Below are 17,369 nucleotides of genomic sequence, written 5' to 3' on the forward strand. Positions count from 1 at the left end.
GACAGGGAACTGCTGGAGAGAGTCCAGCGCAGCCACAAAGATGCTGAAGGGAGTGGAGCATCTCCCGTGTGAGGAAAGGCTGAGGAGCTGGGGCTCTTGAGCTTGGAGGAGACTGAGGGGTGACTCATTCATGGGGATCAATATGGAAGGGGTGAGTGTCAGGAGGATGGAGCCAGGCTCTGCTCGGTGACAACCATGATAGGACAAGGGGCAATGGGTGCAAACTGGAACACAGGAGGTTCCACTGAAATTTGAGAAGAAACTTGTTCCCGGTGAGGGTGCCAGAGCCTGGCCCAGGCTGCCCAGGGAGGTTGTGGAGTCTCCTTCTCTGCAGACATTCCAACCCGCCTGGACACCTTCCTGTGTAACCTCATCTGGGTGCTCCTGCTCCGGCGGGGGATTGCACTGGGTGAGCTTTCGAGGTCCCTTCCAACCCCTGACATTCTGGGATTCTGTGATTATCAGCCGCCGGTTCGCCGCGTCCTCTTAGGGGCCTGAAGAGGGGCACACGCCGTGTGACATCCCCCAACGACGCGGGGGACATCCCCCGAGGAGGCCGGGCCGGGGGAAAGAGCCCAGTCCCGGGACCGCCGATAAGCCCCTGCGGTGAGCGCGGCCGCGGGATGCGGCGCCTTCCCGGGCGCGAGTAATGGCGGCGCTGGGGGGGGCAGCCCCACCGCCACCCTGCGCCATCGCCCTGCGCCATCTCCCCGCGCCGCGGCCCGGCGGACGGCGGGAGGGGAAACGCGCCGCTTCCGCCGCGGCGGGGCGGGCCTGGGCCTGCGGCGGCGGCGCCGGGCGCGGGTAGGGGCGGCGGGGTCTCGCCGCAGCCTCGGCCCGCGGGTCGTCGAGTCCCTCGGGGAGCGCCGGGGCCTGCGGGGGGGAGCGCGGGGGTCGCCCCCTCGGTGCCAGCGAGGGGGAGCGCGGCGGGTCGGGTTGGGCTCGGAGGCGGCCCGGTCCGTGGGTGCGATCGCTGTTAAACAGTGATCGGCACGAAAACCTGTTCACGGGAAGGGTTGTCAGGCGTGGGAACAGGGCAGTGGTGGAGTCACCATCCCTGGAGGGGTTTAAAAGGTGTTTAGACGAGATTCTTAGGGACATGGTTTAGTGCCAGAGCTAGGTTATGGTTGGACTCGATGATCCTGAGGGTCTCTTCCAGCCGAAATGATTCTGTGAATCTATCCTATTCTACAGTCATTCTTGCTGGGGGAGCGCAGGGCGGTGCTGCGGGGCCGTTAAATTTCCCCTCGCAGTCGGGGCTGTGCGATGCTGTTCCCTCAAATACACACCTCGGGATGCTTTTGTGCCCTGAAACCAACGTGTGTATTTCAAACGAAGGGAAGGATCCGGGCTTTTTATAGCCCACGGTCTGTGTCTTTAATCTAACGCTATTTTATTGCTGTCGTTGTTTTATTGTTCTTGTTCCGCAGCAATGGAAGCGGGTCCCATCGTGACGTCCAAGCAGCGCGAGGTGGTGGTCCGCGGGGTCCCCACCGAGGTGGTGTGCACGGCCTTCTCCAACTCCATCCTCGTGGTGGTCACACAGTACGGCAAGATGGGGACAATCATCTACGTGGACCCCAGCATGGTCGGGGACAGCGTGGGCAGACCCTCGCTCACCACAAAGGTGCTGCTGGGCAAGGATGAGGTGAGAGCGAGTGCAGCAAGATATTAAGCTGCTAGAGGGCGTCCAGAAGAAAGCTACAAAGTTGGTGAGGGGTTTGGAGGGGAAGCGGTATGAGGAACAGCTAAAGTCACTTGGTTTGTTCAGCCTGGAGAAGAGGAGAGACTGAGAGGAGACCTCATTGCAGTTACAGCTTTGTCACAAGGGGAGCAGGAGGGGCAGGCACCAAACTCTTCTCTTTAGTGACCAGTGGCAGAACCCGAGGGAATGGCAGGAAGATGTGCCAGGGGAGGTTCAGGTTGGACATTAGGAAAAGGTTCTTCACCCAGAGGGTGCTGGACACTGGAACAGGCTCCCCGGGGAGGTGTCACGGCCCCAAGCCTGACAGTGTTCAAGAAAAGACTGGACAACATCCTCAGACACATGGTGTGAACTGTGGGGTTGTCCTGTGCAGGGACAGGAGTTGGACTCAATGATCCTTGTGGGTCCCTTCCAACTCAGGACAGTATATGATTCTATGAGAGCAGGCGTACAGGCAGCGAGGACAAGGGGAAATGTGGTAGGTGGGGCTGTGCAAGTTGCCAGGGAGTTGATGAATCACAGCAGTTAAGCGATGTTTGCATAGGGGTAAGGTTAATTTTTAAATCTCTTCTGAGGGAAGAGAGGTTTATCAGAAAAGTATGCATGCTCATCTGCTCCTTTTGACCTAAAAGTTTTAACTGACTCTGAGTGGTTTGGGGATCTGTTATTTTGTGTCCTACAGGATATGGATTGCTTCGCCGTGTTTATGGAAGGTTTGATAAAGCTCCTGTTGATTTAAGGGTTGCGAGATCAAACATGAAGCCTTTGATAACCTTTTTTTGGTTCCTATTCCAGTGAGTTTGTTTTACTTTTCAAGTCCCTTTTCTCGCCCCCACACCCCCACTCTATGCCAGCCCCATAATGGACTTTAGTTGCTCTCTCCCAAGTGTGCCTGCCAGCACCTACCCTTGATAAAGTTTAATTTGTTTTGCCTCAACAAAATGAGTTTTTATCGACCATTTCACAAAGCTGGAGAGAAAGCAGAAGAAAATTTATTTCGCAAAGCGTCAACTAGTCAACCATTAAAACAGAGAGTTACAGAGCTACAAGATTATGAGGCTTTCCATCAGGGTTGGAGCTATCAAATATTACTTGCTAACCTTAACTAGAAAAACTCCAGCAACACAAGTTCCTGATTCTATGCGTGGCTTCCCCATATGGAGTTCTCGTTCTTCAGCAATAGCTTTCCTTCTCTGGATGTGAGATGCTTTGCTTTCCTTGGTGTGATGTTTGGTAATTCTGACCACCTCCACCCCCAAGCTGGTTTTGTGTTTTATTTAGAAATGGAAAGTGCCTGTGTTTACTTTGTTACATAGCATTTTTAAAGCATCTTACCAGCTTAATCAATATAAACTTTAAGAAAAGGCTTTCACTAGTTCGCTGCCTTCCTGCTTATGACCGTTAACATCCCCCTTTGGGATGGTGCACACTTCCAAACCACACTGGTAGCTAAAATCAAGCAAACTCATCCTTCTGATAAATACACAAATGTGAATGTAAATGAAACTGAGCTGCATGTTCTTGTTAAAGAAGCCTCATTAAGAAGATTATATCCCTTTTCCTCCCTCCTTCAGCCTCACTACTTATTTCTGTTCTTCATTGTTCTATTAAAATCAAAACCAAGTCTTTACACATGGCGTGCGAAGACTGTGTATATAACAGCATTTTTCGGTCTCTAGGAATTGCAAAAATAACATGTTTTTTCCAGACCTTGTCAACAGAACATACCCTCTTCAGCAACAAGTTTTTAAAAGAAAGCTGTACTTGCAAACTTCTTCAGAAATCTGGCTGTGGTGGAAATAGAGGCATTTTGATCGGTGGCATTTCACATAATTTGATATTTGGGGATGTAGTTTGGGTGGGAGGTTTAGCAGAAGGAAAGAATCTCTGCACCAGCTTTCCAGGTTTTCCAGACCAGCACAAAACTCAATTCAAGTGCAGCTCTGGTTAAGTTGTTTTGGGGTGGTTTGGGTGGCTGTCACTCACGGGCCCAAACTCTTCCCTTTTATGCTGATTGAGAAAGTGTTTTCTGAAGTTCCCCGTGCTGTGGCTTGGCTGTGCTGACCAGCCAAACTGACTGTCTGCTCCCAGTCACGCTGGAACCGCTCAGCAAACTGCACACTCGCTCCGAGTCCAGTATTGACAAGTTCTTGACATGCTCCATGTCACTGCAGGACTGTTCCTCTCCTAACTCAAGAGGGAGGGCTCTCCCACCTGTAAGAGTGTACATCTGTATATTTTTGCTTTTCAGCCCCTCGTCCATGTTTGTGCCAAAAACCTGGTGGCATTCGTGTCTCAGGAAGCTGGGAACAAACCCGTTCTTCTGGCCATGGCTTTAAAAGACAAGACCATGGAAGGAATACAAGCTCTACGGGAAGTGATCCGAAGTTGCCAAGTGTGGTGAAGTTGTGCCATCTGGATTCAAGGAAATGATCTTGAGTCCATGAGTCATCACCACTTATTTAAAAGGACAAGAAATGAAAATGATGGAATGTCTTTGTGCTGGTTTTGGACATGCTGAGGAATTTCATTAATTTTTCTCTACTGTGTAGAACATTTGTGGGTTTGGTTACTGTGACAGGTTTGCAGTCCATATAGTCAGTGATGAGACAAGAACAATTGCCTCAACATACAAGAGAAGTATTATTTTTATCACATTGGGTGGGATGTGTGTTTGGGAAACGGTGCTGCTCTGCGTTTTATGTCCTGAGCAGCAATAGATGCCAAGCTCTGTAGCTACGCTGAACCGCAAAGGGGGAACACCCAGTGCAGAGTGAATAAAAGAAACATTGACGAATCTAATTTTACCTGTTTTCCTTTTTGCTCTGTGAAAGTCACTTCAATTGAAATACAAGCCTCAGTAACAAATCAACAGCAATTGCATAATAGGAAAGAGTTTCTTGCCTGTTTTTAAGGAAATGAGTCTTATATGACTGCGTTTGTCCGTATGTCAGTCTGCATTCATTTTCCACTTTCACTCCGAAAGAGGGATAGATAATTATGCTCTGCAAATTTCATGAAAGTTGACATCAGGGTGGAAGATGGGAACCCAAATCAGTGGTGAGGAAAAGGACAAGATAACAGCTGCTTATGGATTACATGGTACCAGCACGTGAGAGAGGCGGCGCATACATAGCTTGGGCCACCTGCAACGAGTACCTGTCGCAGGAGTCATGGGGACAGGAGGGTTTGGGGGGTACACAGCGGTGTTTCTTCTGAGTCTGTAAAAAAAAAAAGTGTTGGGTGAAGTTATATGAGTTGCTGCAATACCTAATAGCCAAAATTCTGCCATTTGCTTGGACAGCACATTTGTTTTTACCTCTTCTTGTAACAACACCACATAGTAAATTTTTAAGTGGGCTGTTACAGACTTTTGTCACTGATGAACTTGACTGAGCAGAGGATGGGTCTTGAATTTGGGGCAGGGGAGACTTGCGCTGTGTTAAGGCCCATTGATATCAGCACAGACCCTGTGCCTGCCCCACATAGATCCAGTTGCTGCTTTGTTTCTGTTGCTAAAAAAATCCCCTACAAGTAGAAAAGCAGAAAGCACATTTCGAAAGGACTCTTTTCTCTAAAGTAAGGATTATTTACAGTATTTAAGGGATTACAAGAAATGAAACTTTTTTTTAAAAAAAGTACATCCAGACACTGCAGGCTTGCAGCTGCCCTTAACAAGAAATTTCATCTAAAAATAATTTTCCAAACTGTGCTTCCAAAAAGCAAAGATTTGCATCTGCCAGAACTCCAAATTTTCCCTCTTTTACACTTTTTTTTTTTGGTCTAGGAGGGCTGACAGAGGCATGTGGAACTTGTTACTGTTGATCCTAGTTTGTTAGTAAGGATTCTTTCCCAACACAAAATTCAATGTATTTCCCAAATCCTGGTGCTTTTATGGTGTCCATAACTCCAGCAACTTGTGGAAACCGTACATGAATTAGCGAATTGAATGTAAATCGTATCTTCCACCGTGGCGATATGGTGGCACACCATTGCTATGCCCCGAAGACCTGAGCGTTGCTACCTAAGAGCCAACCACAAGTTAACCAGCTTGATTTCCTGGTTCTGTGTGCCACCAGGCCTGCGCAGGGTGGCAGGTGGAGAAAAGACGTAGAGATCTCTCCCATTTGGTGCTCAGAGCCTGGACAGATATATCTTGTTGCCTTTCCATAGCGATAAATTAGACCCCGCGCAATCGCTCCTTCAACTTTGCTCCTCTCTGCTCTGCAGTAAACCAAGGGAAAGGCCTGCCCCAAAAAACGGGCACAAGTCTGCTGGTCCCCCTCCCGCTGCCTGCCTTTTAGTCATTGCTGTCCTCCAGGTAAGAATTCCCAATTGCAAGAAAACCAGCCTTTTGCCACCCAGGCAGAGCTCTCACCCACGGCCGGGCTGCACCGTGGTTTTCCACCCGTGTTTGCTTTCGGGGCGTGGGTGCCGAGCGCAGCGGACTGGCAAGGTGGGTCGGGTGGCTTTTCTGCAGGAGGCGAAGCCCGACCTGCTGCTCCGGCTGCCGCGGGCGGGCAGGGCGATTGGGAGCGGGCAGGGCCGGGGGGGTGCCCGGAGGAGGAGTCTCCCACGGGTGCAGGTGGAGGAGGGCGCAAGGGATGCGGAGGAAGGCGTCCCCAGCAGCCAGACCCGCTCCCGGAGGAGCCCCGCAGGGTAAGTGGGGTCCTGGGGGTGCAGCAGCCGGGGGTGCCCCCACAGAGCAGGGGTTGCTTCAGCCACCGGCCCTGAGCACCCGTGGGAGCTGCTGCGAGGGCAGAAGCTGCTGCTGGAGCCCTGAGCGTGCGTCACACGCCCCTCGGGACGGGCTTTAAAGAGGGCTTGGTGCTGCCCTGCCTCAATTTATAGCTGTGTGCTAGAGGTACTTCCTCCTGGGTCCTATGGGGGTGGCGTACAGAGGGTGAATAACTCCCGTGTCTCGGCTTTATCGGGAAGCAGGTAGGGGAAAGGCGCGTCTCCGGGGCTGGGGGGGCTGAGCTTGGCCGCTCCGCCTCCCGGGATGGAGTCAGGGATCACTCCCCACTTAGCGGGGCACACAGCCAGCCCCACAGAGGCACTGCTGGGGGGCTGCGGGGGCTCACCGCTCCTTTCTGAGCGCCCCAGCCCCGTGGAGGCTGCTGCCGAGCTGGGGATTTGTCCCCGGGTGTCTCAGGACACCGGGAGGGATGTGAGCTGGGAGCCCCAGCTCTCACCTGTGGTTGCAGGGGAATCCCTGGCAAAATGCAAAGCCCCGTTTGCAGGTGGCCTGCCTGACCACAGGTGTCACTGCTCAGTTTATTTTCTGCTCAACGCTCACTTAACATCTCGAATATCCCAGGGAGTGAGTGTAACAGGTAGACTGTGTGTGGCAAGTACCTGCAAGGTGTCTAAAAACAGCCAGACTGGATGTGGCACTGGCACAGTCCTATCCAGGAGCTGAGTTTCGCAGCTCATAGTATTCTTTGTGTCTCCTCGCCGCCTTTGTTTTGGAAGCAAATGGCCCTGTATCTGCATTGAATTGCCCGGCTACCTTGCACAGCCGGGATCTAATTACCTCAGGAGCTGGGAGCCCTGTCTTCGAGCGGCACCGAGGCTTTTGTTTTCAATGACTTGCTCTGCCGTGTTTGGAGGGCGACAATGTCGGGGAGCCTGCCAGAACCAGCTGCTGGTGCCACCGTGCTCGTACCGTGATGCCTGCAGCCAGGCTGGGAAAGCTAATAGGAATTGGGATGTCCTGGGCCAAGCATCCATGGCACAGCGCTGGGTCAAAAACAGAATAAGTGGGTCTAGTGATGAGTACAGCTCTCCGCTGTATGCTGGGAAGCAAGCTGGACTGCATCCTTCCCTATCATGATGCTTGGGCAGAGGGAAAGTGTGGCCAAATGCATCCATATGGCCCCAGCCTGGAGCAGGGCAGCCCCAGAAAGAGCAAGGAGTGGCGGGGAATGGTGCACAGCCGAGTTCTCCCCTCCCTCCCTGCACCATGAGCTATCTTTGGCCTCCTGTTAATGTTTACAAGGCAGGTCCTGCGTCGTCGTGGTCTGTCCAAAGACCAGCTCCCTCCCTGGGATCCTGCTTCCTGCTGGCGGGGCAGGGCCGTGGGATGGTCACGAGGGGGAAAAACCCGGCTCCCCGCTGCCTCGGTAACCCCACCAGCCCCATTCTGCCCCGTGCCGTCCCCGGCTCCGCTTCCCCACTCGCGGGCGCAGGTACGAGCTCCTGGGACCCGGCCAGCACGCCTGGCCCTGGGCATCTCCACTTACAGGCGGAGGGGGGGAAGGTATTTTTAGGGCTGTTGATCTGACACCAGCTGAGTTTCCTCTCCTGCGAGGTTGGCGTTCGGGGATAGGGCAGGAGAGGAAGCTGCTGAGTGAGCTCTTGTTTTGGTTTGTTTTCTGTGTTTAATTGGACTGAGGGCATTCCCTACCACTCTTATCTGTGGCAGATGTTTTCTTGCCTCTCACCAGTTCATGCTTACAGTTTTACGCCAGGCAGTAGTTACCCAGCAGCTAAAATCTTTCTTTATTAACAATGCACCGAGAAGAATCTATATTGTTAGAGCTCTGCTCACAGGTGGTTGCTTAAAAAAAACCAAAAACCACGCTATTGTTATACTTGGGGAAAAAGCAGCTTTCCATAGATTAGCAGAAAGAAAGACCAAGCATGGCGGTTTATGCATCTGTTGGCCTTGAGATATGAAGCTGCCCTATAAATAAAAGCATATTATTAGGTTGGTCCTTGCTGTCTGGAGCCACAGGGTACACGGTGCCATACGCCCCAGCCACCCTCTGTGCCAGGAACACTCGGAGCCTTGTGGCTTTGAGGGGGACAGACCTGCTGGGGAGGTGCGAGAGCTTTCGGCATCCCCAAAATGCAGCAGCCCTGGGGTTTGCCCCCGGCAGGCCACACATGAACAAAGGAGCCAAATGTTGGGGGGGGACCACAGAGAGGATGTCCAAGGAGGACATCATTGTCCTGGTGACTCTTTGGTAAGGGACTCATTATTATCATGGGTGAGGGATGAGTTTAACCCTGAAGTCTCAGGTTCTTGATGGGAATGGGTCTTGAGCCACAAGTGTGAACTCGTGGGCACAAGTGCAGGCAGATATTTCCCTTTCAAATAAGGATAGTGACCCCTGAGAAAACAAGCAGGAGCAAGGCTGGGAAGGGGAAGCATGTGTTTTGGGGACACAAGAACCACGTGCACCTTATCAGAGAAAAGCGGTCCTGCTCTTTGAAGGACATTTTGCATTTTCCTCCTGGGAGAGGCAGATCCAAGCACAGTGAATAGGCTGGATTGGGTGAAGGACACCCTGGAAAAACCCTGGGGAGGAGATAAACCTCACAGGAGGTTTGTCACGCTGTGTGGGCTGGGAAACCTGCTGGGACCTTCCCTTTCACCAGCTTGCCCCGGTCCTGCCTTCCTGCACCACTCCTCGTGCCTCTCCCTTCCTGCAGATGAGCAATGTCACCCGTGCCTTGTCGGCCGCGCCATCCGGCACCCCGGGGCCTGGCACAGCAGCCACACTGGCCTCAGCTACCCCATCCCCATCCCTCGCCCTGCTCACGGCTGCCCACAACAACTCTGAGGATGGCCGGCAGCTTTTCCTGACCACGACGGCAGCACAGGTCATCTCTGGCATCTTCGTGTGGTCAGCGCTCATCGTCACCTTCCACCAGGTACGGGCTGGAGCAGAAACGAGGCTCAGGGCTGGGGTTAACGCGAGGGCAAACATATTGATTCATTGCAAATCACTCAGCTCCGGATACATATTTCCTCCTGTTGCTGCCTGGAGGGGATATCTCAGCTGTCGGCAGCTCGGAAGGGTGGACTTTGCCCACACACTCCCCGGATGGCTGCCAGAGCCAGGAGAGGCTGCAGGACATTGGCACTACCCATAGGCAACGCCCAGTGGGGTTTCTCTTCTGACACCCCGGGGTCTGTGCCTTTGGGGTGCACATCACTGGCTGCCCTGAAACATATGGCCAGTGGGCATGTTTGTGGGTGCTGCATGGATCCGTGCTGCTGAAGGCAGCCCCGGGGCAAGCTGGCGCCTCTGAGCACTGGGACACGACTCCATGGGGGCTGGCATGGAGGAGGGCATGCTCCTCACACACCACCGTGGAACGGACCCAATTTCCTTGTGTTTTTGTGGAAGGGATTGCCCTGGGGACTGGGATGGAGCCTGTCTCATGTGTCTGTTCGTGGCAATGGGTCTGTGGTGGAAAGCCAGAAGTGCTCTCACCCCTGGGAGGAGGGATGACATGGGACAAGCCTTCTGCAGCCCCTCAGGCTGAGGGCACCTCTGGTTCCCCTCCCGAGTGGTGGCAGCCACAGCTCTGCACTGGGCACTTTGCAGATCTACATGCACCTGAGGAATTACACCATCCCCAAGGAGCAGCGCTACATCATCCGCATCCTCTTCATCGTGCCCATCTATGCCTTCGACTCCTGGCTCAGCCTCCTCCTCCTCGGCAGCCACCAGTACTACGTCTACTTCGACTCGGTGCGCGACTGCTATGAAGGTGAGCGTGGCCTGTCCTTGGCAGGGAGGCTGATGGCAAAGCAGGGCTCCCATCTCACCTGTCTCTGGAGTGTCCTGCATTGCACAAAGTGGTGAATGTCCATCTCTTTCACTTCCCACTCTCCCTTCCTCTGTGCAGGAGTTGTCCCTCCTCCTCCATCAGCAGCAGGGAGGGGATGCCCCATGGGCAGACACCAGCTGGTGCCTGTCTGCCACCTGCCTGCAGGCTCAGAGGGACCACAGTGTCCTGCTCCTGGGAAAAGAGGTTTCCTGGCTGCCTTTGTGATAGAAATGCAGCTTCTCTAAAGGCAGACCTACCTAAGAAGCTGGGGAGTTGGGATGTTTTGAGGCGCAGGGGAAGCTCGTGAGTGTTGAGGTTGCTCTTCCACCTTGTTGCCCTCCCCCTGGAGAACGAAGGGATGTGGATATGTGTATTACTTTGGGTTTGGAGTGCCCCTTGGCATTTTTGAGGTCCTTCCATGCAGATGGTCTCTGCCCATCGCACTCCTGCCTAGCCTTGTCTGGGTGTCCACCAGCACTGCTGGGATGTCCGACTGCCGCCACAGGCACTCAGGGCCTGTGTGTGCACAGAGGAGCTGCTGCACCCGCAACAAACCCTCTGCACATGAGGCATTTGACCTGCTGCTTCTCTCGCTGGGCTCCCACCCACCCGAGTCCCAAATCCTGGTGCTGTGCTGGGGTGGATGAGAAGGCACCTGAGCGGCAAGGGATGTGAAATGTAATAACCTCCACCCCACACCTGCCTCTCCATCGGCCCTGCTGATCGTGTCTGCCCTTGCCTCGCCAGCTTTCGTGATTTACAGCTTCCTGAGCCTTTGCTTCGAGTACCTCGGAGGGGAGAGCACCATCATGGCAGAGATCCGGGGGAAGCCCATTGCGTAAGTCCCAGCATTCCGCAAGTTCCTCGTCCCTCCGCCCGCTTTCCCCATTTAACAGCCCCAATGGCATCTCCTCGGCTTCTGCTTCCAGATCCAGCTGCATTTACGGGACCTGTTGCCTTCAGGGCATGTCCTACTCCATCGGCTTCCTGCGCTTCTGCAAGCAGGTGGGTACCCAATGGAGCGCATCGGCTCTGCTCCCCTCTGAGGGGGCTCTCTGGGTGGCAGGTCCCTTCCCTGCTGCCCTGCCAACAGGTCTCTGCTGAGCTGCTCTCCTGAGATGCTCTTTTTGGTTTTGTTTTCCTCAGAGAGCGGCAGCTCCGGCACCTGGCCAGCAGCAGGGTGCCGCACTCGCTGTCCTTGCTCTGACTCACTGCTGAGTCAGGGTCTCCTCCCACTGCAGAGCCCAGATTGCCATCTCTGCCCAGTCCCAGCTGAGCTGGACGGCTCTCTCAATCTCCAGGGCTGAATCCTGGCACTGGTCTGTCCCCGAGCCACCCAGTCCCCCCTCTCAGAGTGGCTATGCTGCATTTCAGGAGCTGCCTTTTGGGAGCCCTGCTCCCTCCCATCTGCAAACCTCGTGCTGGTTCATATTTCACCTCGCAGTGCTGGTCACGCCTGCAGTGGAGAACTGCCCTCTCTGCGTCTCTGTCCTGGGAGCAGAGGGGTTGGCTCATGCGGAGGGGCTGGGGGTGGCAGGAGCTGCAAGGGGGTGGTGGGATGTCCTTGCTGCCTGGGGTGCACCGTGTCTCTCCTCTCTGCAGGCTACGCTGCAGTTCTGCATCGTGAAACCCCTCATGGCCATCGTCACCATCATCCTGCAGGCATTTGGGAAGTACCACGACGGGGACTTCAAGTGAGGATGCTGGATCAGGCTGGGGAGGGTGAAGGGGACAGAATGGGTCCCTGCTCTGTCACAAGGGATGGGGTGTCCTGCCAGCCCTCCCTGGGGAGCTGCTCTGCAGGTAGCAAGAGTATAAGGAGCCCAAAGCACCTAGGAATGGAGACTCACTGCCCCCCAAATGAGAAAGGGACCGAACTCCTGTGGGCTGTAGTAAAAAAACATCGACCAACAGAAGAAAAGCTGAGAGCAGCCCCCTTCCCCCTCTTTTCCCCACCTCACCGTCCCTGGTGGGGCTGTGCTCTCCCCTGTGGCACAGCTACGCATGTCTCCCCTCCCCATTTCAACCTTTTCTGCCCCCACTGCGCTCACTTTTTGTCCTGCAGCCCAGGGCAGCAGCTCTCTCTTCTCCTGCAGTGTCCAAAGCGGCTACCTCTACATTACCATCATCTACAACTTCTCTGTCAGCCTGGCGCTTTATGCCCTCTTCCTCTTCTACTTCGCCACCATGGACCTGCTACGTCCGTTTGAGCCAGTCCTCAAGTTCATCACCATCAAGGCAGTAATTTTCCTCTCCTTCTGGCAAGGTGGGTCCCATCACAGATGCCCAGTTCTTCTCCTCCTGTAGCCCCACCTGACCTGGGGATGCAGGATCAGAGCTGATCCCTCTCCCTTCCCCTGCACAGGGACACTGCTTGCAGTCCTGGAGAAATGTGGGGCGATCCCTGAAGTTCAGATCATTGATGGGAAGGAAGTGGGAGCTGGGACGGTGGCTGCCGGCTACCAGAATTTCATCACCTGCATTGAGATGTTCTTTGCTTCCATTGCCCTGCGCTACGCATTCACCTGCCAGGTGTACAGGGAAAAGAAAGAAAACTCAACAGGTAACTCTCTTCTCTTCTGCCTTCCTTATCGGTGAATAAAGAAAGAGGAGACCTGCCCTTATAGCATTAACAATGGGATGCTAAAACCCATGAGAAGAGTTTTCTTCTCCTGTGCTCCATGGGTTCCTTCTCTGTCTTCCCTCGTGATACCCACAAGCCACAGCAAGTGGATAGGAAGAATCCTTGGTGTGGATGGGCAGAATTAGGGGATTGTGGTATTAAGGCACATGCTGCTGGAGAGGTTCCATCCTCTTTGAAACATGGAGCTGGGGTTGCCTTTTTTCCCCTTGGCACTCACCACTGCAAGCTGACGTGGCCCACAATGAGGCCCTGGTTTTGAATTTCTAAGGAAAGGCGTCCCTCCAGTTTCGGAGTGCTGGGGCTCCTTGACTGATGTCCCATCACCCTCCCGCTCTCCTTGCTTTTCAGCAAACCTTGCCCCGATGCAGAGCATCTCGAGTGGGCTGAAGGAGACCATAAGCCCCCAGGACATCGTGCAGGATGCGATCCACAACTTCTCGCCCGCGTACCAGCAGTACACCCAGCAGTCGATGCAGGAGGCAGAGCGCAAAGCGCCGGGGGAGAATGGGCATGTAGCCTCCAAGGTGGAGGGACCGAGCAGCAGAAAGAGCAAAAACATCGAGAAGAGAGTGCTGATCGTGTCGGACGAGGAGCTGTAGGAGACACCAGAGGGGACAGTAACACTGGAGAGGTTTAAACCCATGCAAGTGGGAACTGTCTCAAGGCTGAGACACTCTGAGTACCAAGAAGTCAGGAACTCAACTCAAAAAGCCAGTCTCTTGAAGGGAAGATGCAATAGCCCAGGGAAAGGTTAAATCAAATAGTGCCAGCTTCTGCTGTCCCGTCTCTACAGGTGTTAAGGGCTGGGCTGACTTTGCTCCTGTGACTAAGCAGCCCCGCATTGCTGTGTGGGCTCTGCTGCCTCACAGCCAGTGTCTCGATGCCACCCCCGTGTCCCTGCCCACGCTGGGGGACACCAGCCAGGGAGGGGAACCGGGCTGCAGGACAGACCAGCTGCCCTCGCCGTCCTCTTACCTCCAAGCAGCACTGAGGCCTGAGAGAAATGCTTTTCTCAGCACAGTTCTGCTCTAGTTTCTCCCAATTTGAGCGAGAAAAAAAAAAAAAAATTATCTCGAAAGGCCCCATGGAGAAAACCAGCCCAGGAAGGTGACTTCACTTCACCTCAAAACCCGCTAACAGTTGAAAGACGTCATTCCTTATTTTTACATCTTCTCCCAGAAAAGCCTACGGAGTGGTGCAGAAGACCTTTACTGGGGAGGAAGAGTAAGTCATGCTCTTCTCCCTCCAGATGGGCATGCAGCTGCCTGAGTAACTCCCGCGGGAGCAGCAGGGAGGTCCCACGCGGGGCTGATGCTGGGTCTCGCAGCTGCATTTCAGAGAGCTGCCGGTGACAGAAGGGCTTGTTTACGTCTAAACCGACTTATCTCTGAATGGATCAGAAGTTGAAAGGGATTCCAGCTTCCTTATCAGAGTCTTTATTAGGGAACCAGACTGTGACTGGTGGGGGTAGGAATGTGCTTATTGGGAACTGTCTGTTCTTCCTGACTCCTCGCTATTTACCATCCCTGGGCTTTGCTCGACCTGTGAAAGGCAGGAGGGAGCTGAGTCCCGCTGGGTGACAGTGACAATGGTGGGGATGGAGAGGAGCTGGGGGCTGCTGCTGCTCGCGGCAGGACCGCTGGCAGAGGAAGATACTGCACGGAGATTTTCCCCGTATCAGTGACAGAGAGCGCACACCCATCTGTTAAACTTCCTCTCCGTTGTTTTTTTGCTGGTTTGTTTCATTTTTGTTTTCCCAATTTTTAGGCCAATTTCTATTCCCCTGTTAATCAGATGATCCCTGGGAACTCACTTAGGCACTGGCAGGGCTGTTGTTTGGTGGTGGGAGCTGAGCAGTGGAAGGACGAGGGCAAGTCTACAGCCTCAGATTTGCAGTCGCGTGGCAAACAAACCGACGGGTAAGGCTTAGAGCCATTTTACACACAACTCCTAGCAGGTTTCTTTTTTCCCTGCACTTAAGCCTGCAAAATGTAAATCACAACATGAAATTATTTTATGATTTTTTTTTTCTAATAAACAGCAATTTCTACCATGGAGTAAGCGTTTTCCCTTAGCTCAGCAAGCAAAGCCCACGTTACTGCTCTAATGCTGATGCTCTGAAGCTCAAGGTCCTCCCTGCCCCTCGATGCTGGCCCAGCAGAAATACCTGCACACGCAGCATCTTGCACATGCAGCATCCTGCACACTTTGGCATTCCCACAGGATTCGTGCTCATCTTTTTCACTCCACAAAGAGTGTGTCCCCCCCCGATTCCTCTCCTTACAATGCACCTCTTCCAACCCTTGCCTAAGCTGTGGCTGCAGCAGTTCAGATCTGCTGGAGCTGCTTTAGCCAAGCTAAGCCCAGACCAGCAGCGACAAGACAACATTTATTTATTATTATTGGAGAAATCTTATCGCGCTAGTAGCCCAGACTCCACACGAGCAGCCTGTAGCTAAGCCAGTCTTGCAAGTCCCTCTGCTCCAAAGTACCGGTGCTCATACCTGCTCAGCCAGTGAGACCTCTGCCATTTTCCCTGCAATGAGGTCCCTAAACAGGAGCCATATACTCTGTGCATCCAGGCATCCATCCAGGATCCCGAACATCCTGGGAGCAGGATCCTCTTGCTTGCAAAGTGCAGCCTCGATGCTCAGGGATGAGGCTGCTTGGCTCGGTAAGGCAGCCAGCACCAAAACAGGGACATCTCTCAGCTGAACATCTTGGTCTGCATCCCCCTGGGTGAGGGCCGGCCACAGCTGCAGGAACGGAATCTGTTCCAGCTCCTGGGGCGAGGACAGACTGCAAAGGTGACAATGGCACATCTGTCGTCATGCTCGCGGCCACTGAGATAAAGACTTGCGCAAGAACACAGCAAGAAATGTAGTTGTACTTCATTGCACAAATGATCGACTCCGGTGCATAATGGGCTGCACTCATTGCTCTTGTCAGCAGGTGCAATTCCCACTGCAGACAATAACATTTGCCTATTTATGTCAAACCCTGATTACTGTATCATATGTAAAACGGGTCTTTCTTGCAAGCAAAACAAGGGGATGGGGGGAAAAAAAAAATCAGCTGTGACTCATCCAAGTCAGTGGTGTGATACCAGCCTGAAGGAGCCATGCTGGGCTGGACACCAGCTGGCTGCTGCGCCCTGCAACAGCAGGCACGAGCTCGGCCTCCTGGTCGTCTTTTTTCTTGGAGAATGGGGAGAGGCAAGAGCTCACGGCTCAGGCTGGGTGGTGTCACAGCCCTCAAACTGTTATGCTGTCAAAACGCATCCACGGAGAACAGAAATACCAGCGGTGCTGCGGGCTGGACGCGTCCCCCGGCAGACGCGGTGCTGTGCTCCTCTGCTAACGCGTCTCCTCCACCTCCTCAGCAAGGACACGGGGAAAAGCTGGCGGCGAGCACACGGGTGACCTACACAGAGCCCGGCTGCGCCTGGAGCCACGCCAGCAGGCAGCTCGGGAGGAACAGGCTTTTGTTGCTGCCAGCAGCAGGCTCGGGTGGTCGGTGGATTTGTTCTCCGGTTGTCACTTGTCCTCAGGCTTTCCCCAAGGACAAGGCTGGACTGCAGCGATGGGTTCTCCTGGTGCTTTTTTGGGCTCAGGTCAGGCAGGTTCACAACCTGCCGCCGGCGGGGGTGCATCCTCCTAGGGCACACGCTGCCATCGCACCCTGAGAGCAGAGGGGAAGGAAAGAGCGCCAGAGCTCTCGGGCACCGCTGCCTGCCTCACAGCACCCAGTCAGAGCCAGAGACACTTTTTTGGGGTGCTGGCACCTACCAGCGAGTCCCCAGTCCCAGCTGCTGCCAGCCCCGCACCAGAGAGCAGGATTTGTGCTCCCGCGGCCCCGTTCTCAGACGTTCCTCTCCCCCCAGCCCTAGGACTTTCTCCTCCCCTACGCATGGTGCAGGTTGAGTTTCCCTTCACTGCTGAACCTCCACACGGCCCATTCCTGATGCTCTTTTCCTCCTGAACTAAAAATCGCTCCTCCACCCCACTGCCCACCTCTCTCTCTTCTCTCCGTTGGCACCAGCCCCTCGCCGCAGCCTCTGCAGGCAGGACCTGAAGCAGACGATGGTGATTTTCTTGCTCAGCACAGTGACTGCAATGGCCCCTGGGCTTCACCCGCGTCCCTGCTCAGCCAAGCCAGCCCAGCCCCAACCCTGGCACCTAATGACCATCCATTACCTGCTGACACACAAAGCATTGCTAGCCCTGCTTCTTTCCACTTTGACCATATATAATCCTACCTCTAATTCCAACTTTGGCCAATGCACCCATCTGCCTCCAACCTATTGCCTCAGCCCAGCACAGGCCAAGCGTTTTCCTCCTTCAGCTGTCTCCTAGACAAAATCCCAAGGAAAACCCTCCACTGAAGATCAAGTCAAGCTCCAAAACGCTGACCATAGACCAGGGCAAGTTCTGAAACCAGAAAATGCTTTAT

At 54.0% G+C, this 17,369-nt stretch overlaps 2 protein-coding genes across 3 annotated transcripts; both read left to right on the top strand.

Moving 5' to 3' along the window:
* Positions 1–395: 395 nt before the first annotated feature.
* On the top strand, positions 396–4,507 carry PSMG3 (proteasome assembly chaperone 3). Of its 2 annotated transcripts, none has more exons than XM_065644832.1 (3): positions 396–606; positions 1,431–1,648; positions 3,957–4,507. In XM_065644832.1, the coding sequence occupies exons 2-3, from the start codon at positions 1,433–1,435 to the stop codon at positions 4,107–4,109; spliced, it is 369 nt and encodes a 122-aa protein (XP_065500904.1). In that variant the 5' UTR covers positions 396–606; positions 1,431–1,432; the 3' UTR covers positions 4,110–4,507. The 2 variants fall into 2 exon arrangements, with proteins under 2 accessions (XP_065500904.1, XP_065500905.1); XM_065644833.1 differs by lacking the exon at positions 396–606 and adding an exon at positions 666–804.
* Positions 4,508–7,695: 3,188 nt separating this feature from the next.
* On the top strand, positions 7,696–13,905 carry TMEM184A (transmembrane protein 184A). Its single transcript, XM_065644914.1, has 9 exons — positions 7,696–7,896; positions 9,146–9,367; positions 10,048–10,213; positions 11,021–11,111; positions 11,203–11,278; positions 11,876–11,967; positions 12,370–12,539; positions 12,639–12,836; positions 13,266–13,905. The coding sequence occupies exons 1-9, from the start codon at positions 7,696–7,698 to the stop codon at positions 13,514–13,516; spliced, it is 1,467 nt and encodes a 488-aa protein (XP_065500986.1). The 3' UTR covers positions 13,517–13,905.
* The last annotated feature ends 3,464 nt before the right edge of the window (positions 13,906–17,369 follow it).

Source organism: Caloenas nicobarica, chromosome 14 (genome assembly GCF_036013445.1).
Source record: "Caloenas nicobarica isolate bCalNic1 chromosome 14, bCalNic1.hap1, whole genome shotgun sequence".
NCBI classification, from domain to species: Eukaryota; Metazoa; Chordata; class Aves; order Columbiformes; family Columbidae; genus Caloenas; species Caloenas nicobarica.